A 17,476-nucleotide genomic window follows, 5' to 3' on the forward strand; every position below is an offset into this window, starting at 1 on the left:
TTTCAGATGATGCACTCATCATTTATTGATAACTGATTAATGAGAGAAAGAGAAATGCTTAAAATTCAATCACAAACTAAATGGAACCTTCAAAGTTAGGTCTCCATTCTCCCCCGCCCCCCAAAAGAGAGTATTTCTTAAATTCCATAAGGTTAACCCTGGAGTGTCTACTTAAAAGAAATGGTATACTACTTTTTGATTCAATAGTTATCAATTTTAAAACCTACTTCTATCATAGGCTTTGGCACTATTTGTTCAATGGACAAAATACACCTAAATAATGTAAAAATATTTATTCAACCTAATCCAATGTGGTTATAATTAATACTAAAAAGATTTTACAATACAGCAACAAAAGTAGTAACTCTCTGCCACTAAGTTTAAATCATTTTATACTCCTTTTATAATCATCTGATTTACAACAGGTTCAAAGAAGACAGCTTTCCTACGGAACAAAATGTCAAAACAAATATTTTGCACGATTAAATTCTGCATGAGACTTTAAAAACCAGTTATAAAGTGGTTGGAAATCTATACAGTGAAGACCACTGAAAAGTCTTCTTGTACTGAGGAATTCTGCAAGAAATATGTATTACATTGGTTGAAAACTTATATTACAGAAAATCAGAGGCTGCTGCTGTGTACATAAATATATAAAAAAGTCAGACCAATCTTTGAGACCAACATAATCAGCAGATTTACAAGATTATAGTAATTTATCAATAATTTTAGCAAGAATCTCAAATCAGCTATGCATGTATAATTTTCAACAACTGTAGTTTCTGAATACTTGTTGGCCATGTATATACTTTTTATACATTTCTAAAATATTACATTCTATATTTAAAGGTAACACATAAAAAAAGGTACCACATTTTTAAGTGTCACTAACATACGTTATTGCAATTAGACATGAAGTCCACTCTATAGTTGCTTCATTTGTGGTGAAAAGCAACATTTACTTACCAATACTTCACTATGAGGAATGCTTACCCTTCTCCATGCATTTGACATACTATCATGAATAATAATAAAAAAAAAGGAAACTTTAAGAATCAGAACTTTAAAAAAAAAAATCATTCAACTGTTATGCACAGAGAACTGCAATTACTGTAAATCCAGGCTAAGTCTTGCATTAATATGAAATGGCCACATTGTTTGTCAAACAGGACTCAGAATTAACACTAACATTGTAATTAGTAATTGCTAATTTCAATTGAAAAATGTGGAGTTATGAACAAGTAAAATTACTGATTAAGTGCTAGTGTCTCCCTTTTTGACATGACACTAAAAACTGCATTTTTACAATAGGCTTTTACTGTTGCAATCAATTATCTTAATTGATTAGAGAATTAAGTTTTATCCTTTAGTCTGTGTACTGACTGATGAGAATCAAGTTACCTTCTCATTGTCCAATGCTCGCTAGTCTCTACTATAATTTATTTGAGTAGTTAATTGCATAATCACAAAGGAACTCTCAAAATACAATCTACTATTACTAAACAGCTGTTCTAATTACAAAAATAAGTGATTGAAATTCACTTCCCCAAATAATTTCTCTAGAGGTGGATCTAATAATAATAGTTACAAGACAGCAAAGGAGCCATGACAGCAATACTAGACATTGCAGACAATACAATTAGATAGTAGCAAAATTAGCTGGAAGCCATGTACTAGCTCATACTCTAGGTGGTCAAAGTTGGCTTATGTGGACCCTTTAGAAAAGGATCAGTCTTCTGCTGGTCTATCCAATGTTGTGTGTACATTTTAGGCCTCTTATTTTACATCTATTGCAGAGCTTCAGCTGCGAACAAGGGAATCCTTATTGGCTAAAATCCAAGAAAAATTTCTCCTTGGCAATAACCTACTCAAACAAAATTTCTTAAAAAAAAAATCCCTCTGTGATATCCTTAGTGTTGAATTGGATGGTCTGTGTATGCAAATATTGTGCAGATACTTTATTAAGTGTACAAAAAATGGATTTGGATACAGTCTGTGCATTGATGAGCAACTGCACAATTTCATTTTTTTTTTAATTCAGCATATGTGATAGATTCAGATGCCTGCCTCTCACAAAGGAAATATACAAAAATGAGAACAAATCACATTCTTAGGTTCAGTGATTACTGAGCGGATTTACCCTGCCACAAGAAAGTGCTTTATTATATTTGAAGAAAAAATAGGAGCAGCCACTTATCACAATTCTCCACTACTGTGCAATAACGATGGAATCTATACATCAAGAGAATCTGGTAGATGAGATTGTATGACAGCTGGAGATCACAGCCTTATGCTCCTTCTTGCTCAGGGTAATTTAAAATTTTGCGGTGAGCTTGACGTAAATATTGCTGCTGTTTGAAGTAAACTTTAAAAGCTCCTTTTATAGCAACAAAAGCAATTCCACCCTGAAATAAAGAGAAATTTTTAAGATTTACAGAACAAGTTCAGCATCACATCTTATCATAGTTTTCTTCTTAGTTGTAAAAAAGGTCAAAAAATAATCAAGAAATATTTCCTTTGAAGTTAAGCTAATTAGAACAATTATGAATGAATACATGAGGCAAATTTTCTGTCACAATAGAATACTACAAATGTTCATGTTACATAAAGATTACATGCTGGGTTTATAAATAATTTTGGAAACTTTTATTCACTTATGAGTTTTGACAAAAAATGAAAACCCATCATATTAAATAACGAGACATTTTCCCAGAATATATAATAAACACACTAATTAACAGTCCCACTAAAAACTAATCAGAACTTGAAAAATCCACTTTTTAGGGGCATTTAGGGAACTTCCTCTGGCAAATACAGAAGGGATCAAAAACCATCAATTTCTGTAAAACTTAAGTTTTCATTAAAGATATGGCTTTAGTCCTCATGCTTGTAAAAACCCTTCCAACACATGAACAGATCTCAAGTGATCTTCTTTAGGTCTTTTCCACACAGGGGGTTTAGTCCACACTAACTTGAGTTATTCTGGTGTGAAAATGCCTGCATACATAAGATGCAATTCGTTAGAGCGCACTAACTTTGCATTTAATGCAAGCCTTGGAGTCCTCTTTCAAACCATACTGAGTTCAATGTGAATTGAGTTAGGGCCATGCACTGCTTTGACAGTCCTCAAACTGCTCTCCCCCACTCTTTTGCAGATGTCTTTTGTGGAGATAGGTTTCAGCGTGATAGTCATGTTAGTCTGTATCAGAAAAACAACGAGGAGTACTTCTAGCACTTAGAGACTAACAAATTTATTTGGGCATAAGCTTTTGTGGGCTAAAACCCACTTCATCAGATGCATGGAATGGAAAAAAACAGACAGGTATATATCTCTTTATCTGAGTGCTCTCCACTGCTCTAGGGTCAAATTGACTGGATGCCCACTCCAACCTTTTAAAAACTGGCATGGGGCCAGGACCAAGGCTGAGGCGGGGAGCAGAGCTACATCCGGCTGCGGGCCCAGCTGCTGCCTCCACCCTCTGGCCATGGCTTCGTCCCAGGCCCCACTCCGGACTCCAGACCCGTCCCCAGCTCCAGCCCCCACCCCCTTAACTCCTGTCCGCGTTCCCCCCTGCAGCCGTAGCCTCACTCCCGGCCCTGGCTCTGGGGGAGAGGGGCGGGGACAAGAGTAAGGGGGGCATGACCCTCAAAAGTTTGGAGATCAAGGCTTTAAAGATCAGTTTCATTGTTGTTTTAATTAAAGCTTTATTTATGGGTGTTATGTAACAAGCTGTTTAATAATATAGTCCATTAAAAATTCATTCATAGAGAGTCCACAATGCATGGTACATACCAAAAAAAGTAAATTTTGCATGTCCTAAGATACAATAAGGAGTTCCACAACGTGCCACTTCTACCACCCATCAAAGAGCCTGCAATTCTCACACTCCATTCTGCTCACTCCTGCCTAGGATAACAGCTAGATGTACAGCTGCACTTTGTCAGGCCTGAGACTCAAAGTAAGAGCAGTATGCAACCCTGATAGTACTGCCTTGCCGTTTCCATATTCTAGAGCAGGGGTGGCCAACCTGAACCTGAGAAGGAGCCAGAATTTACCAATGAGCATTGCCAAAGAGCCACAGTAATACATCAGCAGCCCCCCGTCAGCTCCTCCCCTAACCCCTAGTGTCTCCCACCTGCCAGCAGCACCGCCGATCAGCACCTAACTCTCCATCCCTGAGCCTCCTGCCCGCCGCGATCAGCAGTTTTGTCATGTGCAGGAGGCTCGGGGTGGGGGAGGAGGAGCAAGGGTGTGGCAGACTCAGGGGAAGGAGTGGAGTGGGGCTGGGGCATAGCCAGGGGTTGAGCATGTGAGCGCCCTGTAGCACATTGGAAAGTTGGCGCCTGTAGCTCCAGCTCCGGAGTTGGCGCCTATGCAAGGAGCCGCATATTAACTTCTGAAGAGCCGCATGTAGCTCCAGAGCCACAGGTTGGTCACCTCTGTTCTAAATGCTGCCTGTTCAAAAAGTTGGAGCAAGTCTCTGCACCTCAGCCTCCCACCAGCCATTAATGCTTTTTCTCTTACTCTCAGAAATATTGTGCAAAATACAACATGCAGCTATCTTCTTGGGCAAGGTTTTTCTTACAACTTCCAACCTAGCCCATAAACTGCACCATCTTCCTTTCAGATGCATGCTCCACTGTCATTCTGCAACTTGAGGGGATAGTTAAACAGTTCTGTCCTTCTGTCCCAGAAGCCAGTGAATGCCTTCATTAACCAGGGAAGCGGATAAGCCAGGTCTCCCAGGATAATGTCTATAGTGGGGGAAAATGTTCTTTATTCCTTAAGGTAAACAAAGCTGAGTTCTGAAAGATCCTAGCATCGTGGACCTTTCCAGACTATCCTGCATTTATTACTGTAAACCTGATATGGTGGTCAACCAGCCCTTGGTGCACCATGGAGCAATACCCTTTCAGTTTATAAACGCTGAGAGGCCTGGTGGAGGGAGCAAACGTTAGGCACATGGATCCCATGAACTGCCCCAATACAGTTTGGGAACCCCATGTGTGAAAAGCCATCAATCTCCCGAGCATTACCACCAACCTTTATAACCTGGTGCAACAGTACCTTATGCATGGCACCACATACTTGCATGACAACAGCCCCAACAGTCAATCTCCCTACATCAAAATTGGGTTGACTATGAACAGGTGAGGGGAGGGCTCCTGTCTCATACTGAGAATGAGGGGCGATCAACAGGTTATCTCAAGTGCTTATATATGAATGCACAAAGCCTTAGAAACAAGCAGGGAGAACTGGAGGTCCTGGTGATGTCAAGGAATTATGACGTGATTGGAATAACAGAGACTTGGTGGGATAACTCACATGACTGGAGTACTGTCATGGATAGTTATAAACTGTTCAGGAAGGACAGGCAGGGCAGAAAAGGTGGGGGAGTAGCACTGTATGTAAGGGAGCAGTATGACTGCTCAGAGCTCCGGTACGAAACTGCAGAAAAACCTGTGTCTCTGGATTAAGTTTAGAAGTGTGAGCAACCAAAGTGATGTAGTGGTGGGAGTCTGCTATAGACCACCAGACCAGTGGGATGAGGTAGATGAGGCTTTCTTCCGGCAGCTCGCAGAAACTACTAGATCGCACGTCCTGGTTCTCATGGGTGACTTTAATTTTCCTGATATCTGCTGGGAGAGCAATACAGCGGTGCATAGACAATCCAGGAAGTTTTTGGAAAGCGTAGGGGACAATTTCCTGGTGCAAGTGCTAGAGGAGCCAACTGGGGGGGAGCTTTTCTTGGCCTGCTGCTAACAAACTGGGAAGAATTAGTGGGGGAAGCAAAAGTGGATGGGAATCTGGGAGGCAGTGACCATGAGTTGGTTGAGTTCAGGATCCTGACGCAGGGAAGAAAGGTAAGCAGCAGGATATGGACCCTGGATTTCAGGAAAGCAGACTTCGACTCCCTCAGGGAACGGATGGGTAGGAACCCCTGGGGGACTAACATGAAGGGGAAAGGAGTCCAGGAGAGCTGGCTGTATTTCAAGGAATCCCTGTTGAGGTTACAGGGACAAACCATCCCGATGAGTCGAAAGAATAGTAAATATGGCAGGCGACCAGCTTGGCTTAACGGTGAAATCCTAGCGGATCTTAAACATAAAAAAGAAGCTTACAAGAAGTGGAAGGTTGGACATATGACCAGGGAAGAGTATAAAAATATTGCTCGGGCATGTAGGAATGAAATCAGGAGGGCCAAATCGCACCTGGAGCTGCAGCTAGCAAGAGATGTCAAGAGTAACAAGAAGGGTTTCTTCAGGTATGTTGGCAACAAGAAGAAAGCCAAGGAAAGTGTGGGCCCCTTAATGAATGAGGGAGGCAACCTAGTGACAGAGGATGTGGAAAAAGCTAATGTACTCAATGCTTTTTTTGCCTCTGTCTTCACTAACAAGGTCAGCTCCCAGACTGCTGCGCTGGGCATCACAACATGGGGAATAGATGGCCAGCCCTCTGTGGAGAAAGAGGTGGTTAGGGACTATTTAGAAAAGCTGGACGTGCACAAGTCCATGGGGCGGACGAGTTGCATCCGACAGTGCTAAAGGAATTGGCGGCTGTGATTGCAGAGCCATTGGCCATTATCTTTGAAAACTCGTGGCGAACGGGGGAAGTCCCAGATGACTGGAAAAAGGCTAATGTAGTGCCAATCTTTAAAAAAGGGAAGAAGGAGGATCCTGGGAACTACAGGCCAGTCAGCCTCACCTCAGTCCCCGGAAAAATCATGGAGCAGGTCCTCAAAGAATCAATCCTGAAGCACTTACACGAGAGGAAAGTGATCAGGAACAGTCAGCATGGATTCACCAAGGGAAGGTCATGCCTGACTAATCTAATCACCTTCTATGATGAGATTACTGGTTCTGTGGATGAAGGGAAAGCAGTGGATGTATTTTTCTTGACTTTAGCAAAGCTTTTGACACGGTCTCCCACAGTATTCTTGTCAGTAAGTTAAAGAAGTATGGGCTGGATGAATGCACTATAAGGTGGGTAGAAAGTTGGCTAGATTGTCGGGCTCAACGGGTAGTGATCAATGGCTCCATGTCTAGTTAGCAGCCAGTGTCAAGTGGAGTGCCCCAGGGGTCGGTCCTGGGGCTGGTTTTGTTCAATATCTTCATAAATGATCTGGAGGATGGTGTGGATTGCACTCTCAGCAAATCTGCGGATGATACTAAACTGTGAGGAGTGGTAGATACGCTGGAGGGCAGGGATAGGATACAGAGGGACCTAGACAAATTGGAGGATTGGGCCAAAAGAAATCTGATGAGGTTCAATAAGGATAGATGCAGGGTCCTGCACTTAGGACAGAAGAACCCAAGGCACAGCTACAGACTAGGGACCGAATGGCTAGGCAGCAGTTCTGCGGAAAAGGACCTAGGGGTGACAGTGGACGAGAAGCTGGATATGAGTCAGCAGTGTGCCCTTGTTGCCAAGAAGGCCAATGGCATTTTGGGATGTATAAGTAGGGGCGTAGCGAGCAGATCGAGGGACGTGATCGTTCCCCTCTATTTGACATTGCTGAGGCCTCATCTGGAGTACTCTGTCCAGTTTTGGGCCCCACACTACACGAAGGATGTGGATAAATTGGAGAGAGTCCAGCGAAGGGCAACAAAAATGATTAGGGGTCTGGAACACATGACTTAAGAGGAGAGGCTGAGGGAACTGGGATTGTTTAGTCTGCAGAAGAGAAGAATGAGGTGAGATTTGATAGCTGCTTTCAACTACCTGAGAGGTGGTTCCAGAGAGGATGGTTCTAGACTATTCTAGGTGGTAGAAGAGGACAAAACGAGGAGTAATGGTCTCAAGTTGCAGTGGGGGAGGTTTAGGTTAGATATTAGGAAAAACTTTTTCACTAAGAGGGTGGTGAAACACTGGAATGCGTTACCTAGGAGGTGGTAGAATCTCCTTCCTTAGAAGTTTTTAAGGTCAGGCTTGACAAAGCCCTGGCTGGGATGATTTAATTGGGGATTGGTCCTGCTTTGAGCAGGGGGTTGGACTAGATGACCTCCTGAGGTCCCTTCCAACCCTGATATTCTATGATTCTATGATTAAGCAACCTTTATAGGTGACCAACTTACAGATGGCAATGGCGACCAGCTTCTCCATGGGTACAGGGCACTGTATGTTGTGTGATAGACCCAGGCCAGTTGGGTACAGGAGAGTAGTAGAAGGCAGATATACTGGCCATTGGATAAGCAGTTTTCTGTTCCCTGACTGACCAGAGCAGGGGCTGCTCCAGGCTAGGGTGGACACATGACTTCAATTTGCCTGCAAAGAGTCAGTTGAACCCGTTAGGCTAATGAGAACACCTGTCTCCAATTAAGGCCCCATTGGCTTAAAAGGGCTCACTCCAGTCAGGCCGAGGAGAGGAAGTGCGGCTGAAGGGCTGGGTAATGAAGACACCCTCAAGCCACTGGAAAGGGAGCCCAAAGGTAAGGGTGAAGAACACGTTAAGAGAGAAGCGGGGGAGCTGTGGGGAAGTGGCCCAAGGAAATGTAGCAACTCTGGCAGGGAAAGGTTGGCTGCCAATAGCTGCTGCCATTAGGGTCCCTGGGCTGGAACCCAGAGCAGAGGGCGGACCCAGGTTCCCCCCAACCAGCCACTACAGAAACACCTCCTGGGAGGGGAAGACAGGTCCCTGTCAAGACAGGAGGCTAAACTGTTCTGGAATAAGCCTGTAGGGACAACAGAGACAGAGTTCTCTCACCAACCTCCTTGCTGGCTTATGATGAAAAGGGCTCAGTAAATTGTACCCTGGCCCCAGAGAGAGAAGGGCTATGTGGAGGATCACAATAAGCCTCTGAGGCTGACAAACAGCCTGGAAGCGCGGGACTCACGGGGACAAGGCTGGAGCTCTGCCACAGTTGGTACAGTGTTGCTGCAGCTCTGGGGCTAGTTCAGCACAGATTTAAAAAAAAAAAAAAAAAATCTTCAGTGTCCTGAAATTCTCTCCCTATTCCTGGTCATCCCAGATCTGCAGAACAATCCTTTCCCAGGGATTGATGCTGGGTTCCCAAGCCCAGCAATGGCGCTGCACTATGTAAAGCTGCTCCAGGAACAGCTCACGTAGTAGTAGTTCAGTGTCCTCCTCTTCTTCCTCTGCTATTGCTGAAGCTACAGTTGTCCCATCATCTGCTCAGTGGTGTGGTAGGTGAAGACCAAAATTGAAGCCACTTGGCTTCAAGAGCTCAAAATAAAGCCTAAGCAGCTTACGTGTGTTTGTGGTTGTCAGCATAGTGGCACAGAGCATTGATTGCTAGGTCCATGATGGCCAACAGCAATTTGAAAATGGCACTAGCCCCCGACAAAGAGACAAAGCATAGGATGGAGAGAGTGGAATCATGGGGCTGGTTTTTTAATCTGACCTCAAGCCACAGAATTTTACTGGCTTCCACCTGACTTCTGCTATGCATCCCACAACGTGAGGTGAGACAAATCCCAGAATGAACACTGCTCAACAGCAAAGACACAGGACCACGGCATACCCTCCCATGCCACGCACTTCCTACATAGCAATTAACTGCCATGGGTGCACAATGATGCAAATTGAAAGAGGGCACAGCCCTGTGTACATAATTAGTACGGCTTATATATAGTATACCAAATAGCGCATGTCAACTCAGTGTGAGCTAAACCCCCCATGAAGACAAAGTCTTAGTCTGTTCTAGTGGCTCTGCTGCTGTTGGTCATAGCTTTCCCAAACCAAAGTAGGAGCACAAAAATTGACAAGGCTTTGAAGTGATTTTACTGTTGGTATTGAGAAGGATAGTGGCTGGTGTGGCAGAGAAACCAGTGAAACAGACAAGCATATCAGTCTCATTAACAGCTGCTTTTGGGGAGGTCATGAGCAGAAGCAGCAGGCACTTGAGTTATTCATAAGGGAGGATCCCTCAGCTCCCTGCTCTCCCTCCCGCAACAGCAGGCAGCAAGCTTTGGGTGGGGGAAGAGATTATTCTCTCTCTTGTTCAGACACCAAAGCAGTAAGGGAGTCCAATTTATACACTTACTATTCAGAAACAAAGAGGCACATTCCTGTGACCAGACCCTACACACTGGGCCTTTCACCAGGGCTTTTCCCCTGGAAGTCACTGGTGGGTCCCCTCCCCATCACCCTCTGTCTACTTTATTTAGATCTTTGACTTGTAGGTTTTTTTTGTTTGTCTGTTTTTAAGTCCTGTCTAGGATTCTGGGTCCAGATTAATTTACCATTTTAGATTAAATTACATTGGTGATTCCAGCCCACTGTCTAGACCAGGGGTTCTCAAACTTCATTGCACCATGATCCCCTTCTGTCAACAAAAACTACTACATGACCCCAGGAGGGGGGGGGACCTGAAGCCTGAGCCCCGCTGTCCCGGGTGCAGGGACATGGGGGGACAAAGCCTGAGCCCCACCACCCAGCGCAGGAGGGCCCAAAGCCCCACTGCTCCATGAGGGGGGGAGGGAGCCAAAGCTGAAGCCCAAGGACTTCAATCCCAGGTGGGAGGCCTGTAACCTGAGCCCCGCCACCCAGGGCTGAAGCCCTTCAGCTTCGGTTCCAGCCCATGGCAGTGGAGCTCAGGCTTCAACTACAGCCCTAGCAAGTCTAACACCAGCTCTGGCGACCCCATAAAACGGGGTCGCAACCCACTTTCGAGTCCCAACCCACAGTTTGAGAACTGCTGCTCTAGACAAGGCATCTTGAAAATACTCATCCTATGAAAAAGCACATCAGTCAACTACCATTCTAAATTCTACTTCCATGTACGTTCCTTTTACCTTCTGCTCACACAGAATATTTACTACAACTCCATATACCATTATTATTGCCATTTCTGAAAAACATTCTTCTTAAATCATCTTACCAGGATTGTCCTTTGTAAATTAGAATTAACACTGCTGAACATCAGCTTGCCAACTATGGTGGCAATGGTTGGAAAAACAAGAGCTCCACACAGAATACGAGTAGCAGAGACGTGATCTGCTAGTGGGTTGGCCTCAGCTGGAATACGAGGAACAGGACATCCAATTCCTAGAGAAAAATCATATTGCCAACTAACAAACTAAAGAAGACTTAAAACTTTGTTTTCATTATGAATCTAGCCTTTCAAATCTAATTAGTTTTCTACAATCTAACAATTTTATTATAAAGCATCCCTCTCTCCAGTAAGTATTCTATTTCTATTAAATGAGGAAATTATTTTTAAGCATCAACTTTTAGCTTTTCACACTAAAATTTCAATTATAGTTCTTTTATTTTAATATTTTCACTACAATGGAGCATAGAGGCCTCAGAGTTCAGGGCCCTATTGGGCTAGGCACTGTACAATCACACAGTAAGAGACAGTCCCTGCCTTTAAGATCATATAATCAAAATAAACTAGACAAAGGGTCAAAGGGAAAGGAGCATTATTATCCCCATTACAGATAGGGAAACTGCCCTCGACACCCCACCTCGCCTGGGCAGAGCACAGACTTCATATTTCATTTAGATTTAATTGCATTACCTGGAAATATACTATTCAGAATTTGCAGTTTGTTAGAATATTTGCGCCACAGTCTGAGCACATAGTCTTCCCAGCGAATCATCTTGCCCAGTATCAGCATGACTGGGATGGTAGGAAGTCCAATCAAAAGAAATAAAGGATCAGCTCTCTCCATGACATCAAGACCTTCTTTATGACCTACAACCTGTGAAATGTTCAAAAAGTTTTAGTGTCAGATGGTTATTGTGCAGTGGACATACTTTAAGCGTCTAGTTCTGAAAGATTTTACTGGTTTGTATTGAACTATCTAGGCATCTAAATTTTAAAATAATCCTATTAAAAATTTTACCTGAAGCTTAAATCTCTCATGTGGTGCCCTTCACTGCTTATCATATTTGCTGTTGGTGAGTTACCAGTTCTTGCCTGACTCATCTGGCATTAGTGAGTCATTACATAATTAATTCCTTCTTACCCAGAAAGGGGCAGATGTGCTTCTCCATATACTTACTCCTAGTGATGTTTATATAGAAATAACGTAAAGTCTCTGAGATATTTTAAAGCTACCTTATAGTACAATAGCATGTTTTCTAAAATCCCCAGAAGGTCACATAACTTTGGAAAGATTAATTTTAATTCTGAGATTTAAAATTGCTCAGCCGCTATGATTTAAGAATACAAATCAATAGCTGAATCTTCTGATTAATGGCCTGAGATACTATTTAGAAGTAGAGCATGAGAGAGGGCATACTAGTGATGTGTATTCCTTCTCTGTGCATCATAAAAAAAAAAAAATCTATTTTCCCACTATGACAACACCAGTTGCACATGCAGCTTCTTATGTAAATGAGCATTTTTTAAAACTAAGGTTAACATCTGATACCATGCAACAAAAACAGCAATTATACTTCTAATTCTGTATGCTACATACTAATCTAAAATAAAAGATTTACCTTTATTTGGACTTGGTAATTTTATTACTGACGGTTTAAAATAATTTCTTAGTGCAACAGTAAAATCTGATTTTTTTGCAGTGTCAAAACTACAATTAAGGTCACACTTAAGCCTCATGGTAAAAAGTGACTAGTAGTATATTTTTAGCAACATGTCACAAGCCAACTATCCCTATTTAAGAGTATTTAATGTCATGCATTTTATCTGGTGTGGGTCAAGACCAGCCAAGCCAACTGTCAGACTAAGTGCTCTCGTCTTGTTTCAACAAGAAAAAGACTTGAAATGCTCTATTCATTCAAAAGGCTCAAATCTCTACTCAGATTTAAATACTTGTTAAGATACAGGCACATGTTCAAAAACACACAATTTTGTAGACAGTCTTGAGAGTAGACTTTTGATAGGTTGAGAACTGAGAGACATTAAATTTTGAAAATTGTACCTGTCCTCTGGGTCTTGTGTGGCAAAACTGACCAAGGCTGCTACCATCACTGATGCACCTCTAGAAAGAATGAACTTTTGCATGACCTTCAAATGATAGTCCAAGCAGAGCGCAAAAGCGAGAAATGTAACGAGCACTGGTTGTCTTAGACACCAACTGTCCTAGTATGTTTGTATCAAAACAAATAAGCAGCATAGGCTTTATTTGGTAGAACACAGAGAACAGACTGTTTAAGATCACTTAAAAAAACAAAAACAGAAATAGAGCTTCAGTAGAATGGGTGTGATGGCAGGTAGGAAAATATTGTGATAATAAATAGCTGCAGTGTGACTCTCAACAGCACTTCTAGAAGTTTTTTTTTTCAGTTAAGTATGAAAGTCTACTTTATTCTTCCAAAATTTTTTGAAGGGTGCATCAGTCACCACAGCCTGTAATACTGATATTAGCTGAAGTTACTGCGGCCCAAAAAATTCTAAATGAGTAAAATTAATTCTTAGAGCATCAAAGACATGCATGAAGAATTTGTCTTCAGCTTTGTGACCAACCTCCTCCCAACTGAGAGTTAACTAGAAGACTCTTATCCTGCTCCTCAACTTCCTCTCCCACCCCAAGGATCCAAGCCTCTTATTCTCTCTCTTCTGGTTCACTATGTCCCTTCCCCATGGGGCTACAATAGTTTCAGAAGTGCCTACCTGCTTTATTTCTTACTGGCCCAGCAATCCAGTGAAGTAGCACTGTTTGCTCCATATCGATTCCAACCCAGCTGTAGTTGAATATCTGCAACTCAGGGCTTGTCTACACTACCTGCCCGGATCGGCGGGCAACGATCAATACAGCAGGGGTCGATTTATCACGTCTAGTATAGATGCGATAAATTGACCACTGAGCGCTCTCCTGTCGACTCCAGTACTCCACCGGAACGAGGAGCGCAAGCAGAGTTGACAGGAGAGTGTCAGCTGTTGACTTACCTCAGTAAATAGATCTAAGTATGTTGACTTCAGCTACGCTATTCACGTAGCTGAAGTTGTGTATCTTAGATTGACCTTGCATGGTAGTGTAGACAAGCCCTAACTTAGGCCTGGTCTACACTACGAACTTGGATCAGTACAGCTATGTCTCTCAAGGATGCAAAAAATCCACATCTCTGAGACACATAGCTATACAGACCTAACTCCTGGTGTAGACAGCACTAGGTCCACAGAAGAATTCTGTCGATCTAACTACTGCCTCTTGAGGAGGTGGAGTACCTACACTGACAAGAGAAGCCCTCCCGTTGACATAGGTTGTGTCTACACTGAAGCGCTGCAACATTTTAAGTGTAGACTTACTCTTAGTGCCTCTCTCCTCTGGCCCTCAGACAGAGGGAGAGGGATCTGACACTTAACAGGAGAGAGGTTACACTATCCATAACCAAGTGGCGCCTAGGAAGAGGAAAAGGGAGTGAGTGTGAATTCACTCTTCATACAATTCTAGACTGCCTCACCTTATAGCAAACAAAAACCTCACTGCTCCCCCAGCATAGTGCCCCCAACCTGCCATTCTCCCAATCAAGGACCACAAGATATCTTAAGAAATTAGCCAGTTCAGATTAAACACCTGGGATTTAGCCAATGTTTTAAGGATTAGACTCATACGTCATTCAGATTTAGGACTACCACTATGCTGTAGCTGTTTCTGCTGGGTTTATGCAGCCCCTTTACACTGGCAGAGCTATCATCAAAGGGATCCAAAATTAGGGCCCGAATCTGCCATTTACTGTATGCAAATAATACCTTCCATCCTGAAAGGGCCTTACAAGCATACACAGGTATGATAACAAAATTGTTCCACCTCCTGAGGTGGAGCACAGTAAAGATTTTAAAAGTACACAGCAACTCTACAAAAAACAGTTCAGGCCAGGAAGAAATAATAATAGTTAATGTGGCTAGTTAAATATTTAAGACTCACTTAGACTCTCTAGCTTGCCAACTTCATTTTAAAATTATATGTTTATGCTGTGCAATCTATTTGGTAGCAGCTACCATAAATAAATTTCTGAATCCTCTCTTAGTAAATAAAGATTGAAGTAAATCAAAACAAATGATCTAGCTCAATCACAAATTGTGGGCTTGATGTAGGAGTTACTGGGTAGAATTATTTGGATTGTATTAAGTCATCAGACGAGGTGATCATAATGGCCTTTCTGGCTGTAAATTCCGTGGAAGAGCTCATTTTGGTCTTGTCTAACGCAGATCATTTTTAGAAAAACTTTCCACCAAGTCAGTTGAATTGGGGTAGATCATGTGGGAAAACTCACATAGGCAAGATTAGCAGCCTCCAGCATTTTTGCTATGGTTAAAGTGCAGGTTTGCAGGAATGACAGAAAAGAAACAGCTTTTCATTTTAACTGAGTACGCTTGATGTGGAGTCACTGGGAGAAAGTAAACATGGAACCCCTCAATATGCTAGGAGTTTTTTGTTGTTGTTTTACATGAAGTGCAATTCTACTCTGGAAAGTGGATTTAAGTTCCCTTTGTACAACAAAGGCAATGGTAAAGCAGGATTTTCCACCCTGTCTTACCACCAGGCCTCAACCGTAAAGAGGCAGGATTCCATAAGTAAATATGAAGTTTTGTTTTCATGTCTGTTCAATCAATAGCCCCTTTATAGACTTCCAATTATTACTAATTTTGTAGGTGACACTTTTTCTCTAGGAAATAGACTGAGGTCAAGGACAACTTATTTCACAATGGGAAAACAGCCATCAGCAATAACAGCTTTCAGTCACTATTAACCATGCACTGGATTTGAGCAGGCAACTGGAAAAGCTCGATATTCTGTTACCAACCCTATAAACCATCCAATGCTTCAGTTTTTCAGTGCTCTGATTTTTTTTAAAAAATTACTTTGGACCCAAACTCAACAATTAAAAATAAAAGATTCACATTGTAAGTTCCATCACCATTAGAAAAGTCTGAACAAAACCAGCATGGCCAAGTCTGGACATAAATAGAATACATGGCCAGACCATCTTAAGGACCTAGCCAGAGACTGAGGTGGTCTCTGGCTAGGTCCTTAAGATGGTCTGGCCATGTATTCTATTTATGTCCAGAATGTGCTGAATCTGCAAGGAGACCGCATCCCTGTAGTCTTGTCATGATGATGAATATGATGGAAATGGTCAAAAAGTTCTCTTCATGCAAGTTAACATAGGAGACAGTTGGAATCCCTGTTGTACACATCAGTATCAGGCTACTGTTTTAGAATCTTCTACCAACGGTGCTTTTATAGTCCTTTCATATGTCAAGAAATCATTGCCTCTGAACTAAAGAATAGATGACACTAGTTACTCTGTGTCACACTCAGCTGGATGTATGTTTCTAAAGTTTCAGCTCTGAACTACCACCAGTTTTAAAATACAAAAGGAAAAAACTCAGCTAAGAGAATTTTAAGAAAATTATTTCAAAAGTAGTAACACAAGAAAAAAAAGTGAATTTGAACCTGCATCACTGTCACAGCTCCGTAGGTGACAGCTGTCCAGTAGATAGAGCCCACCATTATTCCTGCTGCAGCAAATGGACATGCCTTTGAGATCAGCCGATCTGCAAGGTCCAAGACATAAACAACTGGACCTACAACAGAAAGGAGAAGGATGTTTCAAAAAGGATATTGTAATAAAAAAGCAACAATTGTATATTATTGAGTAAACTGATTAATTTAGCAGACTTTAGAGTCACAATCGGAGTTTAAGGTCAGGGTGTCAGATGTCAGTTTAAGGTCAGATGTCACCAGAACATCTAGTCTGACCCCCTCTATATCACAGGCCCCCAAATGCCACCCCCACACAAGTCAAACAACCAGAATTAGACCAAAGCATTACAGCCCTCAGGAGACTATTGTGCGCCACACAGAGAACAGGAGGGACTGAGGTGCACCAATCCCCGAGGCCCCTGAAATGAACTGATTTAGTGAGATATACCCAGATGATCCTAGCACGTGACCCCTGCCCCATGCCACAGAAGGCTAAAAAGCCCTAGGTCCCTGTCAATTTGACGTGGGGGGAAATTTCTTCCCAACCCTGAATACGGTGATCAGGTAGACCCCGAGCACGTGAAAAAGTCAGACTCAAAACACATCAGGTATTCTTTAAAAAGGAGGAAATTTCAGTCAAGGGGGCAATAGCTCTAATAGTATTAACAGAAACTCTGGTTACAATAATGTGTACACAGACCACATACAACTTTACCTGATACTTCATCTGATAATCAGACGTAACATGTTTTATGTGATTCCAATAAAGTGTTACATGGTCTTCTGTATGTGCACAAGCAACAATTTTTAAATGACCTAGCCCTCCCATTGTACAGCTACATCTGCCATTTCTGGGAGCTTGGGATTTTTTTTTTTTTTAAATGTACTTAGCATTTCAGAGGAAGAAAACTACCGTAGATAATGTTTCAAACTCTGATCTCAGACTGCTTCTATTTCAATTTGAGAGGACCGTTCAAAAGACATTGTCAATTTGAAGTCTCCTTACTAATGGAAAATGGCATACTTGTTAGAAATGACTCCAAGATTGGAGAAACACCTTTTTCCCCCCTGCACTTTATTTTGTGCCTCTGATAGCACCGTGTGAATAAGCAG

General features: G+C 42.3%; 1 protein-coding gene across 4 annotated transcripts in view; it reads right to left on the bottom strand.

Annotated features, from left to right (window-relative positions):
• The window catches only part of MARCHF5 (membrane associated ring-CH-type finger 5), a 74,814-nt gene continuing 57,338 nt past the window's right edge, over positions 1-17,476 (bottom strand). For all 4 annotated transcript variants that reach the window (XM_073353915.1, XM_073353912.1, XM_073353913.2 and 1 more), the window contains 4 exons: positions 16,334-16,464; positions 11,485-11,668; positions 10,843-11,009; positions 1-2,405 (listed from right to left, as the gene is read on the bottom strand). In XM_073353915.1, the coding sequence (XP_073210016.1) occupies positions 2,289-2,405; positions 10,843-11,009; positions 11,485-11,668; positions 16,334-16,464 (599 nt within the window). In that variant the 3' untranslated portion in view covers positions 1-2,288. The remainder of the gene's footprint in view (positions 2,406-10,842; positions 11,010-11,484; positions 11,669-16,333; positions 16,465-17,476) is intronic.

Source organism: Lepidochelys kempii, chromosome 7, assembly GCF_965140285.1.
Source record: "Lepidochelys kempii isolate rLepKem1 chromosome 7, rLepKem1.hap1, whole genome shotgun sequence".
NCBI lineage: Eukaryota > Metazoa > Chordata > Testudines > Cheloniidae > Lepidochelys > Lepidochelys kempii.